The 23,669-nt window shown below is 57.0% G+C and overlaps 1 protein-coding gene across 1 annotated transcript; it reads left to right on the top strand.

The window, feature by feature from the left end:
• The first annotated feature begins 5,786 nt into the window (after positions 1-5,786).
• TGM2 (transglutaminase 2) lies at positions 5,787-18,894 on the top strand. The gene is made up of 13 exons (XM_071573041.1): positions 5,787-6,008; positions 8,188-8,367; positions 10,480-10,722; positions 11,822-11,940; positions 12,683-12,811; positions 13,370-13,550; positions 14,500-14,635; positions 14,753-14,856; positions 14,988-15,227; positions 15,379-15,651; positions 17,035-17,195; positions 17,409-17,545; positions 17,822-18,894. The coding sequence occupies exons 1-13, from the start codon at positions 5,999-6,001 to the stop codon at positions 17,976-17,978; spliced, it is 2,070 nt and encodes a 689-aa protein (XP_071429142.1). The 5' UTR covers positions 5,787-5,998; the 3' UTR covers positions 17,979-18,894.
• The last annotated feature ends 4,775 nt before the right edge of the window (positions 18,895-23,669 follow it).

The raw sequence follows: 23,669 nt of genomic DNA, 5'->3' as shown, positions 1-23,669 counted from the left end.
ATGGAATTATGGTTCTTTGGAATAAAGCAAACAATGGCTTTCCTGTTGTTTATTTTTCCAAGAGTAGAGGAAAAAAGGATATTTTGCTAATCCTAAGAATAACTGATAACAGAAGGGAGAATTCATATCCCCTGGCTGGAGGGTGAATCATTTCCACGGAAGAGCCCTGTGCACTGGCTGTCCCTCAGCCCCCACAGCTGGATCCTGCCCACCAAAAAGTGTTTTGCAACATTCTGCAAAAATTTTCTTATCTCTGCTGATCCTTCAGTGTATGATTTATGACTCCAAGTTTGACCAATTAAGCCATAACCTTTCCAGAAAGGCAAGTACAGGAGTTTATCAATGTCTCCTTCCCCCCATGAAATGGCAAAATCATTTGTCAGGGGCTGGCAGGGGTCCAGGCCAGAGGGGGTCCAGCTGGGCTGGGTTGGTGGGGGTCCAGCAGTGCCCAGAGCAGAGGGCATTGTGGGCAGCCCAGCCTTGGAGGGGAGCTCTGGCAGGGCCCCAGGAAATACTTTTTTCCAAAGGAAAAGATTTCATCAATGGATGCAGAAGATGACAAAAGCAGCCTGGAGAAGGGGAGGGACTGTGGGTTAGGCACAGAGCCCAGCCCCAGAGACAGCCCTGCTTTTCCCCATGGCAGTTCCTGGGGCTGCCTTTCCCCCACGGCTCCTCTCACCCTGCTCCAGCAGAGCAGGTGGTACCCAGGTTGGCACAGAGCAGGGAGCACTCACTGGGGTCAGCCAGTGCAGTTTTCTTCATCCTCCTCTTCTTCTTCACTACCAGATTTCCACCAAACCCTGCCCTGCAGACTGTGGGGGCTGGAGGGTCACTGAGCTCAATCATGACGAGATGGAGAGAAGAGGAAGGAAAGAATGGGAAGAGCAAGAGGCACTGGGGTTGCCTCACTCCCTGACAGTGACTTCTCCCCGACAAGGAGGAAACGTGGGCGATGGGTGACGAGGTAAAGATGCAGTGACCAGGCCCTCCCAGCAGCTCTGGTTCACAGCAGAGCTACCACAGGCCCCTTCCTGTCCAGGCAGCCCCTGGCATCAGAGCTCAACCACAAACAGCCTCGGGAGTTCAGAAGTTCAGGACAGGGACTTGGCCCACGTCACAGCAGGAACACCATCATGCCTAGATCTGTCCTCCTGGGTGGCAGCCAGAGCAGCAGTTAGGGCTTCAGCAGGTAAATACAGAGGCAGCCCTGGGTGCAGGAGGGAGCTGAGCTGGGGCACAAAGCCACCAACTCTGTCCTGGCTTTAGGATAGTGGCTGTGAGGAGAGATGTCCCAGATCAGCTTTGTTATCACCAAGCACCTGCTCAAGCAGAGCAAACAGAGGTCTCACCCATCACTAAGCCAAGGTTGCTGGTGCTCTGGGGAGCTGCAGGATGGCTGTAAGGAATGGAAAACCAAAGAAGCCAGAAATACCAGAGGAAAACAGGAAGGTCATGGGTAACGCCAAAGGGTCAAAGGGCTGGACAGAACTCAGCTCAATCTGAGCTGGCCAAGGCAAGGCCAACCCAGCTGCTTTCCAAAATCCCAGCTGTGCTGCATCCTGAGGGATGGCTGAAAATCACAAGTGTGACAGCGCTTGCCCAGGGGCCTGGCAGACACCCATCCCTGGGAAGCTGCTGAGAGGACTATTGGGTGCAGGAGATCTGAGTGGGGGTCGTGTGTGGCTCACATGTGAGTCCTGGGGGAATTTCCCGGCTTCAGGCATTAAATCTGGACGTGCACACTCACAGAGGAGCACAAACATGCCATGCACCAGCTGGGAAGCACAGATCCCTCTTGTTTCCCCCTGCAGAGCAGTCAGAGCCTGCATGCTCTGAAGGAGGTGAGGGATTACTGGGGAGAGGTGCCCTGGGGGAACAGGAGCCCTGGGTAGGAAGGGCTGGGGGGGTTCCAGCAAACTGCTGGGAAATGAGAGCCAGAGGCTGGAGTTCAGCCTGCACCAGGTACAACCAGCTCAGTTTACAAAACATGGGGCTTGGCTCGTGGCTGCCTGGGCACTGGACACGAGCCCACCTGCAGCACTGCAGCCCACCCTCGAGTGCTGCAGGGCCCTGCCAGAGCCGGACTGGCCTCGTGGCCATCCCAGTGCCACAAGCAGGGAAAGGCTCAGCACAGCTGGAGAATGCACCTCCCCTGCACACATCACTGCTGTCCAACACAGGATCCATCTCCTGAGGGCTTGCTGGGGAGCCCTGCAAGGGAACCCTCCAGCCTTCCTGTCCCCACCGAGCTTGGAGATCGAATAAGCCAAGAGAATTTTGAGAGGTTTTTTGTTTCTCGCTTATTTTAAATAAAAATACAAACTCAGCCTAAGAACAAAGACAGTGACGTAACAAATTTGTCCTGAACGTCTCTAGAAGTGGGAGGAGGTGCCTTGCCCCCAAGACTTTCCACGAAAGCTGGTTATCAGCTGCTGACCTGTCCCTTCAGAACATGCTGGTTCAGGCTCTACACTTCCCAGGAACAGCCTCTGACTAAGCACGTGCTGTAAGCAGTGAGCCAGAGCCTGGGATTGCATCTGAGACCACTGGACCATCCCTCCCCCTGCCCTGCAAACAGAGGACGTCTCAGCCTCCCAAGGCTGTGTCTACCCTGTGGCTGCAACATCAGAGCACACGGGGCCTTCCTGTGGGGCCAGGTGGAAAAACAATCCCGTTTTCCTTAAAAAGCCACTTCTCCTCCCACAGTAAAGGCTGCCCATTCCCTGCACTGCCTGGCCTGGCAGGCAGCTGCCTAGGGCTGAGAACAAGCCCCCTTTATGCTGTCTCCAAACCCACCATCCCGGGAGCCCCACGCAGCATCAGCCTGTCTTGCTCAAGTTGCTGGCTCAGTGCCAGAGCTGCCTGTGGCAACCAAAGTCCCAAACTAGGAGTGATGTTGGCACCAAGTCAGTGGGTCACGTGGCCTAATCTGCCCGTGAGGCCACCACCAGCCCTGTTCTCTCTTGCCCCAGGTGGCAGTGTCCTTGCAGACCCAGTCTGTGGCTGCTGCCCAGCCCCTTGGCTCCACAAATACAGTAGCTACAGGTCTTTCCCCTCCAGCTTGGAAATACACTGACAGATCAGAGCTCTGGTGTGACAGGGGTAATTGCTGCACCTTGTATGCCAGGATCCCCACCCCCAGCCCCAAATGCTCACCACTGACCCCCTCATTCTGGGCATGAAACACTGCCTCACCTTTTAACCTTTTCCCAAAGTCACATCCCAGCCCTGCTGGCCCCTTTCCAAAGGGGAGCAGGGAGGAGGCCATGCCGAGCTCCCCACCAAGGTGAACACAGGTCTCCTGCCTTCAGGGAGCTGAAGGAGCAGAGGCTGTGCTGAAGGCTGTGCTTTGGGGAACACCCAGGGCAGGAGGCACCCCAGGAGATGGGCAGAGCTGTTGAAGTTGGTTGACAACTTAACAGGGCGACTCAAAGCAGACACTGTCCCTTTTCAGGGGTTGTTTATCTGCCTGCACAAGGGACTGAGTCAGGATGTGCGGGCACTGGGGGGGCTGCAGCCACCCCAGCACACACCCAGGAGAGCAAACGGCAGCTCTGCCTGTGCGGGATGGCATGGCAGGGACCGGCACGCTTTGAAGCAGCTCCAGGAGCAGGGAGGGGGCAGGGGAAGTCTCAGTCCTGCACCGAACACCTTGAGCAAATGAGGAGTTATTCTGGGCTTCAGCAGTGCAAACACCCTCTTAATGCAACCCTGTCTTAGTAAGGAGAATAAAAATAACCCCAGCAGTACGGCTGGCCTACCGTGGGCGGCATTTTCCAGTGCCTGGGCAGACAGATGCCTCTGTGATATGTGGTGGTGAGTGAAGTGGATGCTAAAGCTGGAAACAAGGGAGGTTTGCTCTTGTTGAGGTGCTGAGACCAAGACTGGGGCTCCCTGGATTGCCACTGAAGAACAGCCCTGAGTGGACAGACTTAGAGAGATACCCCTGGGGGACAGGCCCAGGCACTTGTGTCCTGTCACTTCTACATGAGCTTCCAAAGCAGTGACAGGCACTGTCAGACATTCCTGCTCTGTCCTTGGCCAAGCAGCCAGAGATAAGATAATGCCAACAGCCAACAGCCTGCCAGTGCCAAGGCACCCTGGCTTGCCTGGTCCCACACATCCCACACGCTCCAACACCCTTCATGGCAACAAACTGCCCTGCTTCCAAGTTGGGTGAGAAATGGCCATTTCCTATTGCTCTGTATCTGACAGTGTCAGTGCAGCTGTTTGTCACACATTAACTGAAGCAAATGACACATTCCAAGTGTGCACCTCCACTGTGGAGTGCATCCAGAGTTCATGCTCGGCACAGGAGGAAGACAGGGCTTGTGCAGGCAGAGCCAGATGTGGCACCCCCCAGCAGGAGCCCAGGCACACTGGCACTTGTCAACAGCTGGTGGCAGAGGCTCCTCTGCCCCGGAAGCAGCCCTGAAAGCAGAGACAACTCAGCTCTGGGCTCCAACCACTCCCTTCCCTCCCCAGGCATCACAACAGCCAGGCAGTGGACAGGGATTCCTGCAGTCCTGATGCCCAGGGAGATGGGCAGCCTGGGGGACACCTGCTCCTCGTGAGTCCACTCTGCATCCATGGGAACAGCATGACAGTGCTGCCGATGAGGACCAAGAGGAAGAGGCTGTAATTTTCAGCATCTCCTTCCTAATTGGAGCAAGGAGAGCAGGACCTCGTGGTGGCATGGCAGGAGTGCACTGGCAGGGCAGTGCTGGCAGGCTGTACCCATGTGATTCTTTCCACAGTGAGCTGGGCACTGCTGAGGTGAGGGGGACTATGCTGGCACTGCTGGTGCACCTGCAGAAGGATCCCCACACAGCCTGCACACCCCCAGCCTGCACACTGATGTGGTGGAGCAGTGCATGAATTATTTCCATTAAAACCAGCTGTCCCGAGCTTTCTCTCAGCAAGGATTTGCCGCTCACTCCCACTCCAGCCTCTCTCCTGCCTCCCTCAAAGATGGTGAAGGAGGAGGGGACTCCTCCAGCCATCCTGGGGCTGCCCTGGGCAGCTTAATACACATGAAGGAAAACCAGTAACTGGACAAAATCACTCCAGAGGTCCAGAAACTTCTCAAGACCTTGTTCATGACAAGCCATGCTCAGGTACCAGTGTGCTTCCAAAACCCAAGAGCCCATGGAGATGTGGTGTCTCAGCCCTCTGCCTCTGACAGAGGGTCTCTAGTGTGTGGGTGACCCGTGCGACACACAGGGAGGGCCAGGCCAGGCCAGGTGGCCCCAGGTGGTACTACTGGCAAGATCCGGGGGCAGGAACCCTCAGGCAGGAGAGGGATGGCCAGAGTGTGGGGCAGGGACTGCCAGAGAATGTGCTGGTCACTGCTGTGTGCACACTCTCACATTCCAGAGCTAACAGCTCCATCTCCAACACATGAGCTGTCCACCAGCTAAGTTTTCAACACATTTTCCCTCCAGACTTCATCTCTCAGGGATGAAGTTGTGGGAAGGGATGCGATTCCCGACAGGCGCATCCCACGAGGACCAGCCAGGATGGACATGCGGCCAAAGAGGGAGAGAACTTTATAAGGAGAAAACATTCCCGAGTCCTGGCACCTCACTGGGAGCCGCGTGGTCCCTCTCTGTCCCCTTGTTTTCCCCTCCTGATCGGCAGCGGGGCCAGCCCGCGGCGCTCCGGGGCCTGCGGCTTTGCCCCCTTTTTTTTTTTTTTTTTTTTTTTTCCCTGGAGTGGTTCCTTTCAATAGGTGGGACCAAAACCCGCCGCGTTTCCTGGAAACTTTGTTTTCCCTTTCGTCCCTCCGCCCGCGCGGGGGGGCGCGGGGAGCGGGCGGCATAAATGGGGCTGGCGGTGGGGCCGGTCAGTGGGTGGTGAGGGGCAGCTCCCCCGGCATCGGCATCGGCACCGGGACAAGCACCGGCACCGGCAGCACTGCCAGTGGCACCAGGACAGGCACCGGCACCGAGACCAGCCCGGCGGCACCGGCACTCCCGCACCTCCCCGCGCCGGCACCATGGCCGAAGGTAGGACCGCGGGGCGCTCGCTCCGCAAGGTCGGGGTCGCTCCCGCTCCGCGGGAAATCCCGACCCGCCAAGCCCCCTCTGCTCCCACTGGCGCTCGGTGCCCTCCCGCCGCTCCCCCTCACTCCCCGCTCGAGCCGCTGTCTGAGCCTCAGCCAAAGCCGAGCGCGATGGGGAACGGGAAAGACCAAACCGGGACGGCGGCGGCAACAAGCCCAGCGCGGGTCCGCGCCGGCTCCACGCCGGGCTGCGCCCTTCGCTCCCTCCCTCCCGACTCTCCGCTGGCCCGGGTGGCGCCAGTACCCGTGGAGTGCAGTTTGGTGCTATTTAAAGGTTTCCCGGGAGAGGAAGGTGGGTGACTGGGCCAAGAGCGTGCGCCCACGTCCTGTCAGGGTTAGGGGATTTCTGGAGGCTCAGGCACAAGTAAAGTTTCCAGCCTTCGGGAATCCTTCAAGCGTGTCTTTTCACGGTAGAGACAGCCCCGACCTCCCACAGAGCTGCCCCCAAAGTCCTAGGAAACGGGTCTGTGTGATACTCATGGGCATGAGACCCTCTGGATGAGATGGCATCACTCTGCTGTGCTGTCTCAGAGCGCACAGGCTGTCCCGACTTCCCAGCACCACCACAGCAACTCCAGCGCGGGTCCCTCGGGTCAGACACTGAGACGGGCACAAAGCTGAGCTGCTACACCCCGGGCAGCTCCTGCTCCTGGGTGCCTGGGGCCCTGCTACCTCTTACAGCACCGTGGCCCCTTCCCTGCATATCTCTTGGCACCCATCGATTTGGGTAGAGCACCTGTGCTTGGAGAAATCTGCTCTTTGCTAAATGTGCTGAGGATGATAACCCTGGGGTGACTGGGACAAGGAGGAAGCCTGTCCTGCTCTCTGAACACACTTATTCACAATGACTTTGGCTCCATGTCAGTGGGGTCCCACTGGTACGGTCCACATGCCGTAGCACAGAGCTGTGCTCCTGCTCAGTGAGGGGGAGGCAGTGAGGGGAAGGACCTCTCTGTGCTCTATCCTCTATTCAGGGTCCCCATGGACTGGCTGCAGGGACCTTGCCCTTAGTTCTGGACAGTCCCAGCAGCTCTAGCAGTGCAGAGGGGATGGTGACAAGCCCACTGCCCTGCACTGAGCACATGCTGCAGAGTTCCCTTGCCCAGAATGCCGGGAGCAGTGCTTTTCTTTAGCTCTGGGAACAGCAAGCTCATGGGCAACTGTTTCCATTTCACACAGGTTTGAGAAGGGCTCGGTGACTACCGGGGCTGGCACTGGGAAGGGCATGGTCAGGGAGAGCCGTGGCAAGCTGAACAACACACAGTGAGCCACCCCAGTCTGGGATTGGTGCTGAGCTTGCTGTGTGCTCTCCTGCGTGAAATGCTTTTGCTCATTCTGGTGATTAATGCATCACTGCAGAGCAGTCAGGGGGCTCTGGCCTCAAGCAATGATATCTCATCGTTCCAGCAAAGCACCCAGGGTGGTGGGAACATGGCCCTGCCTGGGCTGGGAGCAGAGCAGAGCAGCACGCACACGTCTGGGGCATCAGACAGCCTCTGTCTCTGAATTTACACTTGCTCTCACTGATTTGTCAGCAGCCACAGCACAGTAAAGCTGCTGGATGCCTGGCTGAGGCACAGGAACATCCCAGGCATTCCTGGGCTCAGCAGTACACAATTGGGATGGGGGCACAGAAACAGCAGCCCTGGTGACAGGCCCTCTGAGAACAGAGCTGAGTGGTGGGCTTTGCTCCTGTGCTGGGTGCTGTGAATCGTGAGCCTGGCACTGCTCTGGCAGCACAGGGTCCCCCTCCTCCGTGGTGATATCATGGAGGCAGCTCCACAGCACAAGAACACAGCACTGAGCTGGCTCAACAAGGCAGAATGTCACTGTGAGCTCATCTGTCAAAGCCATGCCCCTCTCGGAGCACATGGTGCAAGCCCAGCCCGCAGGGCCCTCCTGGAAGGATGCTCAGAGCTCAGCAGGACCACAGTGCCCAGAGCTGTGCTGGGCACACCGGGCAGGGCAAGGCAGTGTGGGCAGGGGAGGCTCCATTCCCCCTCTAAAGTGCCAACCCAGGGCTCAGGGTGGGCTACAGCCACTCCTCCTGCCCAAGCACGAGGCTGGGTGTCGTGGCTCAGCTGGTCCCAGTGTCAGAGCTGAACATGCCACTGCCTTTTCAGATCTGGTGCTGGACACGTGTGACCTGCATTTGGAGCGCAATGGGAGGGAGCACCGGACGGCAGACATGGGGTGCCAGCAGCTGGTGGTGCGGCGGGGACAGCCCTTCACCATCACCCTGCGATTCTCAGGCCGTGGCTACGACGAGGGCGTGGACAAACTCGCCTTCAACGTCGAGACAGGTGAGTGCCCCCACACCTGTGCCATGAGGGAGGGCTGGGCAGGTGTCGCCACCCTCTGCCCCTGCCCCAGGGCTCACCTGTGCTCCCATGGAGGCTGTGTCAAGGGACCTGGCTCATCTCACACAATCTCTGTCCCCCCGTTCCCACCTGGCAGGGGCTGGTGCTGTGCACAGCTTTTATATCACAGCAAGAAAAATAGGTAGAAATTCATCTCCTTGATGCGAGTGGAAGGGAAGCAATAAAGAAACAAAACAAAGGCCACCACCACCTGTTCCTCCTTCCTCCATGGCCAAGCCAGACTTGGGGTACACTGGAGCCTCCAGCCCACCTGGAAGTGCCTTGGCTCTGGCTGGGAACCTGCCCAACACTCTTGTCCTCTGAGCAACATCAGCAAAGTGCATCTTTTCAGCCAGGGGTAACACAGCAGTTCTGCTGATGCTTTACACACAGTCCCAGCACTGCTCAGACATCCCCAGCTCAGGGTTTGGTCAGGAAATATTCCCATGGAGCACCCCCAGCACAGCCCCCTGAGCAGGGCCAGGGCTGGGACTATCATTCCTGAGGCCAGGGCTGGGTGCAGCTGCCGGGCAGGGGCTCGGCCCTGCCAGCTCAGAGCAAAGGGAGAGGAAACTCTTTCTCAGGCAAGAGCTATTTTGGGTTCGCAGTGTCCTGCTGAGTCAATCCAGTCAGAATTAAAAGCAAAACTGCACCCAGGTTTCCTCACACAGCAAAACTCTTCCATGCCAAAAGCTCTGGTGACAAACCCAAACGTAGCACCCCTCAGCTCCCCCCATGCCCTGGCAGTCCCATAGGGGCTGCCCACCCACTCCCACCCCCTGGGTTTCTTCAGGCCATGTCACAGGCAGTCCCAGCCTGGTTTTACTGGAGGAGCAGCCCCAGGCACAGCTTTCCAGGCCAAGACAGGCTGGCAGAGGCTCCTTTGAGCTGGAGCCTGGCCCCAGCTCTGGAAGAAAGAGGGCAAAGGTGCTCATGGAGGCACATGGCAGTGCCACCCCACTGGCACTACCCCTGGCACATTCCTCACCGAGGCTGGACCTGCAGCCCTTCAAGGCAGGAGGGCAAACCCACCAGAAAGAGGGGAGGAAGAATAGAGTGAGAATACAGCTGTATTTTTGCAGCAGCTGTGTAAGCAGAGCCCTGCTCAGTGCTGGAGCCTGGGGGGATGTTGTGGGCTGTGGAGGCAGGAGCAGGAGGAAGAGGAGCAGGAGGAGCAGGCTGCCCATGGCTGCCCATTCTGCAGCAGCACCAGTCTAGCCCTTGCCAAAAGAACACTGTGAGCTCAGCCCAGCCTCCTCAAGAGGAGAAACTGTGTCACTCTAATGAGTTCATGAGTATTTTTGGTGACTGGTCTGATGCCCTGCCCACGGTGTGGGCGAGGGCTGGCTGGGGACCAGCCAGGGCTGTGGTCCGTCAGGGAGAGTGGTCAGCAGTGGCACCACTGTCCTGGCTGCCAGCCAGGCACTGCATGGCCGGGGAGCTGCTGAGCCGGGCTGGGTGTCACCGCTCTGGGGAGCAGGTCTGGAGCTGGCTCAGTGCAGGTGGCTTGGCCATGGCTGCAGCTTGGAGGGCCAGCAGGGATCACGCTGTCCTGGGCTCGGCACTTTGGCCACTGATGTCATCTCTAATCCTGGGATGTTTGCAGCAACGCCTGAGGCTGCACACACACCGTGGGGCTCCCAGGGGTCTGGGGTTCGTGGCTGGGCTCCCCCAGACCCCGTGCCATGGGCTGCAGCAGGACTGGGCTGTGTGGGCACAGGGACTAACTCAGTGGCTCCTCTCAGAGACCTGGCCCTGTGGTGGGCACCAGGACAAGCACCCCCTGTGCTCTGCTAGCCCAGGGGGGCCCATGGGGTGAGACTGTCCTGCCCTAAAGAGTGAGAGATGTGCCTGAGCCCCCAATAGCTGAGCTACCCTGTGCTCCCAGAACCCAACAGACCACATAGTGAATGTCCCCAGGTGGTGACAGCCAAGGCCTGGGCAGCTGCCACAGGACAGGGGACTTGGTTCAGGACCCCTTGGTGCAGCCCCCATGGCAGAGGGATCCCAGGGTTCCCAGAGCACTGAGAGAGCTGACCTGCTCCTTCTTAACAGGGCCCTGTCCCAATGACACATCAGGAACCAGGTCCCACTTTGCCATGACTGACTGCCCTGAGGAATCGTGCTGGAGTGCTGTGATGCAGCAGCAGGACGGGGAGTCCCTTTCTGTGTCTCTCTGCTCCCCTCCCAACGCCTGCATCGGCCGCTACGCCCTGACCTTGGAGGCCAGCACAGGCTACCAGGGCTCCAGCTTCTACATCGGCCACTTTGTCCTGCTCTTCAATGCCTGGCACCCAGGTGAGGCTTTCACCTTCCTCAACCCAGGGGTTCCTGGGTTCAAGCCAAGTACAGGCCACTCCCCAGGTCTGACAGGGCTGCACGACCCTGCTGGTCTCACCCCAGGTGCCCTGAGCCCTGCCCTGATCTCAGGTCTAACCAGAAATCCCCACTTTGCTTCTGCTTCCACCCAATCCCTGCAGTAGGTCAGGGCCACGAGCATCCTTCCCCACCCTAGGACATGCACAGCCCCTTTTACAGCATCCCAGACACCCAATACCCCATCCAGGCTGCCCCACCTCACAGTGCCCATGGGAGCTCACCACTGGGATACTGGAAGCCCTGGGCAGTCCTCAGCAGCTCCTGGCCAGGCAGTGGGCAGGGGAAAAACCCCTAAATGCCCCTACTTGTCCCCAGTTGCCCCTACTTACCCACAGTTATCCCTACTTGCCCCCACCTGGCCCATCCCCACCCAGGCACCCAGCTGTGGGCTCAGCAACAGGGGTGTGTCACTGCCCCAGTAAAATTCAGGCAGCCAGACCCAGAGGGGAGTCTCGACTCAGAGCTGCAAGTTTTAACAGCCCTGGGATTTTCCTCCCTCCATGTCCTTTCCCTGCCCCTGGACCAGCTGGTTTCCTGGATCTCAACCTTTCCGTACTCAGTCCACAGAGATAAGGAGCTGTAGGAAGCTCTGCTCAGCCAGGGCTGTGCCAAGTTCTGGGGATGGACACGTCGAGTTTCCTTCTGCAAACATGTCTAGTAAATACTGATTTTCACAGCAGTAGCTGCTGTGAGTGAAATGGCTTGTGCTGTGCTCACCCACTCCCACTGCTCACTGCTCCCCCAGGGAGGTCTCTCCTTCTGGGAAAAGACCTGACTCCATTAAATAAAAGAGAGGGAAGACAGAAAAATGAGAAACCACAAACTCACTGAAATTTCCCCATCAGCTAAAATCAAACTGGGCTGAAATTCTTCAGCAGTTTTTCCAGGCAGAAGCAGTTTCAGCCCCTGTTGCCTCATTGCCCAGTGGATGCATCCTCAGAGAGGGGTAGCCCTGAGGGGGTCGGGGGGCTGGTGGCACATGGCAGAGCCCTGTCCCCATCGCTTGCTGTCCCCACAGAGGACACAGTTTTCCTCCGTGATGAGAACGAGCGCCGAGAGTATGTGCTGTCCCAGGAAGGGCTCATCTTCCAGGGCACCTACAACTACATCTTCTCCATCCCCTGGAACTTTGGCCAGGTCAGTGGGCCTGGCCCCCTGGGACCTTTGGGACCCCCAGCTGACCCCAGCCTGTGCAGCCCTTGTGCTGCAGGGCTCAGGGACTAGTGTCATGTGTGTGCCCCCCCAAACATGCACCCCAAATTCTGTCAGCACCTCAGGGTGCAGTTGTGGGTGAAAGAAACGTGATTCCCACTTCCAAGAGAGAATGTGCTGACTTCAAAGCATGGCAGGGTAAGGGGAATGTTTCTACATGGCTCATGGGGGCCCCCCATGGCCATGTGCCGCTAATCGGGATGTCCCTGCTGTGCCAAGGAGCCGGTGCCTGATAACACACTCCCTGGCACTGTGCCGGGGGTGCCGATAAGGCAGCAGCTCCCACAGCACAGGCAGAGCTCAGCCACACTCCCTGAGCAAGGGCATGGATCCTGTGGCCCCCACAGGATCCATGCCTCAATTCAAGGAAGGGCTGTGACTCAGCTGTGGTGGGAAATAAGTGGTTTTCATAGAGGTCAGCTCCATGCATGACCCCTGTGTGGCTGCAGGAAGCCACATCCGGGCGGGAGTTCACCCACAGGCTTTGCAGGCTGAGCGGGGACGTCACTGAGTGAGGGCTGCCCAGGGAGGGCACCCTGGAAAGGTGTCACCCCCTGTCCCCAGCAGTTATGCTTGCAGGAGCATCGTGGTGATCCAGGGAGGGAGGACAGAGGTTCCAGAGCCCCAGTGGGAACCTCACGTGCCTTTTCTCCCTGCTCTCCACCAGTTTGAGGATGACATCTTATCCATCTGCCTCAACATGCTGGACATAAACCCCAAACACCTGAGGGACCAGAACCGGGACTGCTCCCGCCGCAATGACCCCGTGTACATCGGCAGGGTGGTGAGCGCCATGGTGAGTTTGGGGTGCAACCCCGCAGGGTGTCCCCAGCACCCCACATTCCCTGGGGTGCAAACTCACCCCAGCTACAGCTGTGACAGAGAGGTGGCATTTGCCATCCCCCCAGTAAGGCCATTTTCCTTCTCTGAGGCGTTTTTTACATCCTTTCCCATTATTGCTCCTGTATGTGTAAGAGCCTTTTAAAAGGAAAGGAATAGCTGGGGAAGTCTTAGACCATCCCAGGAACAGCTTTGGGATAATGACACTCAAATTCCCAGGTCAGAGGACTTGTTTCTAAAATTCATCCCTAATTAGCACTGCATCCAAGTGAGCTCTTGCATGGATATATGATGCTAATGTGGGTGACAGCGCCCGTGAATGGCACAAAAGCTCTTTCCCTCCCTCCTCAACCTGCTCATCCCTGTTCATCCATCCATCCATCCATCCATTCATCCCTCCATCCATCCACCCATCCATCCCTCCATCCATCCATCCATCCATCCATCCATCCATCCATCCATCCATCCATCCATCCATCCATCCATCCATCCATCCTCTCTTCTCCTGCCACAGGTAAACTGTAACGATGAGGACCGGGGGGTGCTGGCGGGGCGGTGGAAAGACCCCTATGATGATGGGATGAACCCCATGTCCTGGATTGGGAGTGTGGATATTCTCAAGAGGTGGAAGAATTTTGGGTGCCAGCCAGTCAAGTACGGCCAGTGCTGGGTCTTTGCTGCTGTGGCGTGTACTGGTGAGAGCAGATGTCTCTGTCTCCTCTTCCCCGCAGGACAGGGTCACCCATGTCCCCCCATCTCCCATCCCAGCCCCCTGCCCTCCACCCCCTCTTCATGCTGCAGTGAGATGGAAGAGCTGGGACTGGCTGCAATCAGCCTGCAATGATTCCTTCACAATTAACTCTCTGTTATTCTAATTTGTCAGGAAATAAGAGGGAAAAAATTATAGGAAAGGGCTCTGGTTTTTCCATCAGCACTGCCTGCCCAGCCAGGCAGCAAGGGAGTGGTTGGGGCAGGACAGGGGGAGGGAAGTGGCTTTAAGGCCAAGTTTGCAATAAAGTCACGAGTCCACCAAGATCAAGATAATGTCACGGCCACCAGGGCAGTCAGACTGGGGAAAAAGAGAACGATTCCAGGCTGTCTGCTGCTGGCAAACACTCACACGTGGTTGTGCAGCTTTGCCCCAAGAAAAATGCTGTCTCTGAGCGTTCATTGATGTTTCACAGACAGACAAGACCCTTTTTAGGGAAGAGAAATAGGAGAAAATTAAAGTGGATATTCAGCGACTTGCAGAGTTTTATAGCCTTCCTTTGAAGCACTGTAACTGCCTCACTGCTCCCCAGGGAGCTCCAAGCACAGTGAGAGACAGCTGGGAGATGAAATCTGGGGTTCAGCATGGCTGCCCACACTCTCCCTCCAAAGCTCTCCCAGACTCTTCTGTGCCTTTTTTCTGCTGCATTCCAGACCTTTCAGACTGTCAGAACCATGTGCCACCCATGCACAGAGGGTGTGGGAACTGGCTCCTCCCGGGCATCACGCCCTGGGCACCCCTTTGTGGGGGAACAGGAAGGGAAGGAGCTGTGCCAGGCTGGGGCTCCATGAGAGAGGGACTGTGCAAACCTGAGGCTCTGTGGGACGAGAGTGGTGCAAATCTGGGCCCGTCTCACCCTCCTCTACTCCCCACAGTCATGCGGTGCCTGGGAATCCCCACCCGGGTGGTGACCAACTACAATTCAGCCCATGACACAAATGCCAACCTGACCATCGACCGCTACCTCAACGAGAATGGGGGGTTGGAGCGGGAGTCCTGGGACAAGATCTGGTGAGTGGCATGGCAGGACCTCAGCCTGTCCATCCCCAGAGCTGCCTCTTCCTCTTCCCCAAAGCCTGGCGAGCACTGGGGTAAGCTGAGGCTTCTACATCCTGCCTTCCCTTGCAGGAACTTCCACTGCTGGGTGGAGTCCTGGATGGCCCGTCCAGACCTGGCCGGTGACTACGATGGGTGGCAGGTGCTGGATCCGACGCCCCAGGAGAAGAGTGAAGGTACAACGTGCACCACACAGATGCTTCATCCACCTCATGCTGTGACATGGCAGGGTCACCCCACCACAGCCACCTCTTGCCCCTGCAGTGGCTGAACCCTGGGGTGCTGACAGTGGCTCTGCTCCCTGCAGGAGTTTATTGCTGCGGGCCAGCCCCCGTCAAAGCCATCAAAGATGGTGACATGCAGCTGAAGTACGACATCCCCTTCATCTTCGCGGAGGTGAACGCTGACGTGGTGTACTGGGTGGTGCAGCCTGATGGGATGCAGAAGCAGAGCATCCAATCCTCCATGGTGGGGAAGAACATCAGCACGAAGAGCGTGGGCAAGGACAGCAGGGAGGACATCACCCACAACTACAAATATCCAGAGGGTACGGGGGGCTGCATGGGCAGAGACACCCGGCGGGTGGATGTGGCTGTTGGGAAACAACTGCAGCAGGAGGGCTCCAGGGCTTGGGGCACAACAGCCTGGACCGTGCCCTCCCCATAACTCTGGAATCACGGGAATTTCGTCCACCGCAGGGTCTGAGGAGGAGCGGAAAGTGTTTGAGAAGGCAGAGCACGAGAAGAAGTCCATCATGGAGGAGGATGAGGCACTGCACCTCAAGATCAAGGTGTCAGAGGGTGCAAACAAGGGCTGTGACTTTGATGTTTTTGCCGTCATCAACAACAACACGGATGTGGAGCGAGTCTGCACGGTGAGGCTGAGTGCCCGCACCATCAGCTACAACGGCTCCAGTGGGCCCCAGTGCGGCCTCACAGACCCAGTGGACATCGACCTTGGCCCACGGTCAGGTAAGGGACCCCCCGGCGGTGAGGGGGATGCTGGTCCAGCCATTGGGTGAGCAGCATGCCCATGTTCAGCTGCTCGGTGGGTAGTGCCCCTCAGGGCATTCTCCTTAGTTATCTACCACTGAGGATCTTTATGAGAGGATGAGGAAATTGCTCGGGCAGAGGTGGGAATTGCATCTGGAGCTGGACAAACCACTGCTGCTGCCATGCAGCAAGCTGGGCACAGTCAGGCTGCCATCCATCCCTGGGCACTCCATGGCTCTCTCTGAATTTCCTGCTTTCCCACACACCTCCAGGCTGGACTGGCCTCTCAAGTGGGATCTTCCAACCACGGTGAGAGTGGGACTGGCATGGGTCAGCCCCAAGCACACAGTTCCAGGCTGGAGGAAGTGGGCAGTACTGGGTTTACTGGGCAGCAGTGCTGAAGCTCTTGGTGTTCCCCAGCGCTCAGCCACAGAGCTGTCCTGGCATGGCCTCCGAACTTCCCCTTGCTCTTCTCACACGTGAACATCACCATCTGGTCATTAAACACGAGTCTGGGTTTATGTGAGTTTGCCAGAGACCCTTCAGGGCTTGCAAAGGCCACACATGTGCTGTCCTGGAACAGCCCAGTGTTTCCCCTGCACCAAGCCCTGCTCCTCACCGTAGCACACACAGCACTCGGCGTTCTGCCACGGGTTGAGCTGCACTACAGGAATGAGGAATGTGCCGGCTCTCAGCGCTGTTGAGGGGTGTGGGATGTGCCTCTCTCATGCTGGCAAAGGCACCAGCAGGTACCAGTGCCTGCTCGAAGCCTCCTGCAGGGCTGGATGGGGACACTGGTCCACATGTGCCCACCTTGCTAGAGGAGCCCTGCTGCTCCTCAGGGTCCTTAACGTTCCTGTCTGCAAGTTAATCCAACATCATTTTCTCTGAAGCTGTAATTACAAGCTCCTAAAGCTTCTCCCCGCAGCTCCTGCCTCAGAATACCAATCCCAGGATTCCCCAGATTCCATCCTTTAGTGCTTTGTGGTGTTGTGGGGAGCCAGGTTTGTGCCTCTCTGTATAGCTCCAGTCAATACTACAGCAGTTCAGTTCTGCCCCAGGAATGCCAGGCTCCATTTCCCATGGTCATGGCTGCTCAGGGGGTGTTGCCCAAGGCAGCTCTGCAGCTGGTTGCCTTCAGCCTCCTTCCCGTTCAGCTCCAGACAGCTCCATCCATCAAGGACTCTGGGATAAACAACACTCAGGGCTGAGTGAAGGCACTTGGCAGGGAGCTGGGCTGCCCTCATTGGCTGCCAAGGGCTGGCAAAGCCCCTCTGGGACCCTGGTACAGGCAAAATCCTGGGGTCCTGCCCTGGGACGTGGCTTCTTCTCCTCCTGACCCTGCTCTGCTTCTCCTTCCAGAGGAGAGGGTGCCCATGCGCATCCTGTATGAGAAGTACAAGGACAACCTGACCCAGGACAACCTCATCAAGGTGGTGGCTCTTCTGACCGATCACCAGACTGGTGACATCATGGTGGCTGTCAGGGATGTCTATGTTGAGAATCCGCCAATCAAGATCAGGGTGAGGGTCCAGTGTCCCATCCCAGGTTGCTTTGGAGGGGGTAGGGGTTGCTGTGATCACCCTGAGGGGTTATCCCTTTGGCAGTAGGTCCTGCCTCACTGAGCAGGGCTGCAGCCCCTGGGACCTGCATCAGTCCCACCAAGCCCAGGGTAGGGGGAGCACCATGGCCGCCAGGAATGGTGGTGCTGGGGGTCCAACTTCTCCTACTTGCAGATTTTGGGAGAGCCAATGCAGAATCGGAAGCTGGTGGCGGAGATCAGCCTGGTGAACCCCCTCGAAGTGCCCCTGAACAACTGTGTCTTCGTGGTGGAGGGCACCGGCCTCACCAAGGGGCAGCAGATCAAGGAGCTGTAAGAGATTTTCCCTCTTCACATGGCTAGAATTTGGGAGTGGGGTGGGGGTGGATTTCTGTGTCTTGAGCCCCCAGGGAGAGCAGTCCTGGGACACAGCAGGAGCCAGGGCTGTGCAGAGTATCCCGTGCCACATCCTGCTGGGGAAGGGGCTTGGCCACCCCCCAAGAGCCCCTGCTTCCCGGGGTCCCAGTGCTGTTCTGGCACCACAGGCACAGGGAGGGTGATGGGGCCAGAAGGGTGATGGGCCCCACTGACCCCCTTGTTCTCCCACAGTGAGGAGCCAGTGGAGCCACAGGCTGAGGCCAAGTTCCGTCTGGATCTGGTACCGCAGCGGTCAGGGCTCCAGAAGCTGATGGTGGACTTTGAGAGTGACCAGCTGAGGGGGGTGAAGGGCTTCCGCAACGTCATCATTGCACCCCAGCCCATGTGAGCTGCTGCCGTGGCCCCCCAGCTGCAGAGACCCTGCCTCGCTGGCCCCCCACTCGCTTTAGCCATGATGGCTCCCAGTGGTGCCAAGGACTGCCAGAGCCCAGCCTGACCCAACCCAGCGGCAGTGGTGCCATGTCCTCACCAGGAGCAGGGACAGGACAAAGGAGCTGGTGGCATCCTGGGGCTCCTGTGGCAGCCACTCCCTTCACCACCATTCCCTCATCGCATGAGATGGACATGTCCCTGTCCTGCCTGTCCCACAGCATCATATGCAGCCATGACCTCTGTCCTGCCTGTTCCACAGCGCCAGGTACAGCCAGGACCCCTGTCCTGCCTGTCCCACAGCCCCACTGCAGCCGGGACCCCTGTCCTGCCTGTCCCACAACACCAGGTGCAGCCAGGACCCCTGTCCTGCCTGTCCCACAGCCCCACTGCAGCCGGGACCCCTGTCCTGCCTGTCCCACAGCCCCACTGCAGCCAGGACCCCTGTCCTGCCTGTCCCACAACACCAGGTGCAGCCAGGACCCCTGTCCTGCCTGTCCCACAGCACCAGGTGCAGCCGGGACCCCTGTGCAGCCCCCCCTCTGTGCTGTGCTGCCAGACCTGGCCCCCAGAGCCCATTTCAGAGCAGCAGAACGACCCCCTCCAGCCCTGACTGCACCTGCTGCTGCAGTTCTCTGACTGCAGCTCAGTAGAGAGAGATTGTACACTGTGAGCACAAAGCCTTCTATACGCCATATATACATAAACAAATCTATAAATACATACTGCAAATAACCTACTGCTTGGGTATAGCCAGGCATTGGCTTCCATAACTGTCCTGGCACTGCAGACACTGGCAGGGAGGGACAGGATGTTGCCTTGACATGAATCAACTATGCAAGCACTGAATAAAAACTCTATTTTTCACTTTTAAAGCCAGACCTGGCTCTTCTTGCACTTCCTCTCCCCACAGCAACACCCAAATGGGTGGGGGTGAGTTCCCCAGCCCAGCACTCAGGTTGGGTGGGTCCTTGCCAAGGCTGCCACTGCAGCCCCACATTGGCCACCCCTTCTGCCCCAAGTCGGTCTGGCCTGGTGTTCTTGGGCTGCTCTGCAGCTCAGAGCTTGTACCCAGGAAGAGGGGTGATCCCAGCAGCTCTCCCAGTCCCATGGCCAGTCTCTGCAGCACCCCTGGCACCGGGTAAAGATGTGCTCAGCCCCCAAGGCAGCCACCCCACACACCCCCAGGGCATTTCTTCCCTATCAGGAATGGCTCCATGCTGTGACTGCACAGAGAACAGGACAGAGAACCCTGTTTGTTTACCCATCCATGGTAATCAAACTAACAGATTTTGCACACCCAGGCTCTGAATGGGGCTGTCCCCTCAGCCTGGAGCAGATGAAGGGGTATCTGGATCAAGGACTGAGATGCAGGAGGAGAATGTAGATTTGTCTCACACTTTGGAACTTGGGTCAAAGCTACACTGAAGATAAACACTCTCTCCATGCCAGAAGAGGCCTCCTGCCTGTTCTCCATAAACAGGGTGGGAGCCTCACTATTCCCATAAACAAACACCACAAAAACCATTACAGAGCTGGTGGTCTCCAGCTGAGGGTCCCACAGCCCCAGCAGAGGGGATGCACTGGCCTAGTCTGTGGGACAACAGGACCTGCTCACACTGGATGGTCCCAGTCACCCTGACAACCCTGGCATCTCCCATCCTGGCTGTGATCCAAGCTTGATGGGCAGCGAGGAACGTTTCCCACCCAGGACAGCCTGTCCTCCAGCTTTCCCTTCTGTTTATCTTTAGGATGAGATAAAATCTCCACATGGAACTGCAGACACAGCTGCTGCTCCCCCGAGCCAGATTGGGGTTTAAGGCCAGAACTCCCCACACCCCAACTCTGTTTCCCCCATGGGAGGCCAAGGACCCATCTCAGCTCCATCCCAGCCCCAGCTCCTGCTCCCAAGCCTGGGATTGGATGGGCACCCCTGGGCTGGGGTGGGCACTGTTGGGCTCAGGCTTCACACACACCAGCACGTTATTTGACCAGCAAAACCTTTCAAGACAACCCTCCCAGAGAACCACGTGGTCCATCTCCCCTTACCTTATGGAGCTTTAACCCCATCTCCCTGTCCTGCTTTTCTCAAATGCAACAAGAAAAAGCAGCTGGGGCCTGGGACCCTCATGGTATGCAGTGGGGATGGAGAGGAGGTACAGTCCAGGGAAGGATGAGGAGAGTTCTCTCCTCCCACAGCCAGGGAGAGCAGTGGGGGCCATGCCAGCCCCCAGCTCTGGCAGCACCAAACCCCCAGAGCACCCGGAGTCCCAAAGAGCACAGTCCCAAGAGCACAGGGAGTCCCAAAGAGCACTGAAGGAGTTAACTGCACAAACCAGCACTGCCTTCCCTGTCAGGAACATTCCTCAGCCCAGCAATGATGCACGGCCCTGCTTTACAGCATTTGTTACTGGGCCTTGCTGAGCCAGGGCTCCAGCTGCTCAGTGCCTGGGTTAAAAATAACCAGCAGCTCTGCTGCTCCAGAGCGGGGTCCTGATAAAATAAACATTAGCACAGCTATTCATGAAGGTCACTCCCATCCATCTGAGCCTCAGCAGAGCAAAGCTGCTCTGTCGAGAAACGAGCTCAGAACAGACTCCAAACACTGCAGTTATGGTTTGGCATCAGGGGTTGGCTCTGTTTTGTCTTCCATTATGCACAGATCTAGGATCAGCTTCCCTGTGCCATGATCCTGTGCTGTATCCAGCTCCCTGTGCCCATCCCAGGTCACTGCCATGATCCTGTGCTGTATCCAGCTCCCTGTGCCCACCCTGGATCACTGCCATGATCCTGTGCTGTATCCAGCTCCCTGTGCCCATCCCAGGTCACTGCCATGATCCTGTGCTGTATCCAGCTCCCTGTGCCCATCCTGGATCACTGCCATGATCCTGTGCTGTATCCATCTCCCTGTGCCCACCCTGGATCACTGCCATGATCCTGTGCTGTATCCATCTCCCTGTGCCCATCCTGGATCACTGCCATGATCCTGTGCTGTATCCATCTCCCTGTGCCCATCCCAGGTCACTGCCATGATCCTGTGCTGTATCCATCTCCCTGTGCCCATCCCAGGTCACTGCCATGATCCTGTGCTGTATCCAGCTCCCTGTGCCCATCCCAGGTCACTGATGCAGTCCCATGTTGCATCCATCAGACCCTTTTGCACCATTGCTGTGCAAGCAATAAATGATGAATTAAATGTTTCCAGCATCCATTGTGTGGGAGGGTTTGTAACTCAGCACCAGCCCAAGTGCCAAAGCCAGGCTGGAGCTTCCACGTGTCAGGGAGGTTACGGATACACCTCGGCTCGCCAGAGGTGCTGACTGGCCAAGAACTGATGGTAAACTCATTTCAGACTTGAGGACCTTTAACTTGCCTTCATTGATGGATCGAAACTAGAACAAACTCCCATAAATCAGAGCTTTCACAAGAACAAATCTGTGGGATTTTCAAAGGCTGCTGACTCTCCAAATGTCTCCCACCTCCTCCTCCACAAATATGGACATATTTTTACCCTCCTTGAGCCAATGAGACACCATGGAGAGGTGTCTCTTCCAGCATGGCCATCCCATGGAGTTACAACTCCAACAGCCTTTCTGTGGCTGCCTGACTCCTTCATGCAGCCTCCCAGAGGAGCAGCCCCTGCCCCATCCCTGCCTGGGGTCCCTGTGCTGCCCATCACAGCCAGTTGGGCCCACACACACACCTGTAAGGACTGGTGTGCTGGCAGCAGAGGAAGGTGCTGACACTCAGCCACTTGTCTTTTCCCAGAAGGCAAGACTTGTCTCTTCCTAGAAAGAAGAAACAAGAGTTGCCTCTTCCCAGAAAGAAGAGACAAGACCCTAAATCTGTATATGATTTACTATTAGTAGTCACACAGATTTGCTCAGTCAGCAGCAGTGCCACCATAAGCCAGCCAGGGTGCAACCCACCACATGCCTGAGCCAAGGAAAACTGGGGGACAAGGATTTGCAAATCCAGAGTGTAGCCTTGATGGGCTGTAGCACACCGGCCCCTCAGGCTGCTCTGTGCTCAGGGGACATCTCTGTGCCTGAAGTACTAATTTTCCTTAAACAGCCCCCTCCCAGGGCTGCCCCATGCTGGCTGGTCCCTAGAAACCCCTGCCTGCTCCTGGGGTTTCGTAGAGGAGATCCTGGGTGTTCCCTGATTGATCCCACTCAGCCTCCCAAGACAAATAGTAATCTTCCCTTGTCCCAGAGCATCAGAAGAATTATGAAGACACACAGTTTAAGGTGAAGAAAAATGTTGCACAGTTAACTCAATGCCAAGAAATACACAAGGTAACTGTGTCCTGTTTCAACACACTCTCCCCTCCTCCATTCCCTGGACAGCACACAAAAATCCTCAAACCTACACTGGATGACTGCAGCAGTCAGTGGCCATCATCTGCTGTGGCAATCAGTGTGGCACATGCCCCATCATCTCTCTGGAACAGCTGCTTCACCAACCCACTTGGCAGAAGCCAGGAAGGGCAGCAACAAGAGGATGCCTGGCATGGGATTTGGGACATATTCCCAGTGCTGCTGCTCTCTCCCCATGAGAGGTGACGCCCACCTCCTCCCCATGCCCTCCCTCTGCCCTGGGTATCTCACAGGCAACAGCACTAGGCCACATTCTGGACCAGCACAACCACAGTTTCATCTGCTCCAGCACCTGTGGAGGCCTGAGAGGCCACTGGCCTTTATTAAACTCCTGGATAAACGTTGTTATGTAAAGCTGCTACTGAAAATACAAATAAAGAACACATTTCCTATCTAGCTGCCTTCCAGCAGACAGGACAGAGGCAGTAGATGCCTGTGGCATGTCCCTACAGGCAGTGAAATCACTGGCAAATACATGTCAATGCAACAGACCAGTGCTGTGCCTGCAGTGACACTTCACCCACGTGTTGTAACAGCTCATTTTTTTTTTTTCAGATGGCATGAGGTGCATTTTATACTTTTTTAGTCTAATCCTGAAGATAAACACACATGAAGTTTGGAAGTGACTCGGGAACATATCAACATTTGGCCCAAGTAAGCAGCTGGATAAAGCCCACAGAATCCCACCCCAGGTCAAACTGCTGGCAGCACAACCACTCACCTCCCCTGCCACTCCGAGGCTCTGCCAGCCCTTCCTTACCACCATCTCAACCTGGGATCTCACAAACTGATATTGCAGGAGATCTTGAGGGGCTGGAGCAGGGCCAGAGAAGAGCAACGAGGCTGGAGAAGGGACTGGAGCACAAGTGCTGTGGGGAGAGGCTGAGGGAGCTGGGGGTGTTCAGCCTGGAGAAGAGGAGGCTCAGAGGTGACCTCAGCACTGTCTGGAACTGCCTGAAGGGAAGTTCTGGCCAGGTGGGGGTTGGTCTCTTCTCCCAGGCACTCAGCAATAGGACAAGGGGGCACGATGGGCTCAAGCTCTGCCAGGGGAAATTGGAGATCAGAAAAAAATTCTTTGCAGAGAGAGTGCTCAGGGATTGGAATGGGCTGCCCAGAGAGGGGGTGGATTCCCCATCCCTGGAGGTTTTTAACCTGAGCTTGGCTGTGGCACTGAGTGCCATGATCTGGTAAAGGGACTGGAGTTGGACCAAGGGTTGGACTTGATGATCTTGGAGGTCTTTTCCAACCCAATCGATTCAATGATTCTGTGA

This window comes from Pithys albifrons, chromosome 18, assembly GCF_047495875.1.
Source record: "Pithys albifrons albifrons isolate INPA30051 chromosome 18, PitAlb_v1, whole genome shotgun sequence".
Lineage (NCBI taxonomy): Eukaryota > Metazoa > Chordata > Aves > Passeriformes > Thamnophilidae > Pithys > Pithys albifrons.
This window is presented reverse-complemented; position numbering and strand designations above follow the sequence as displayed.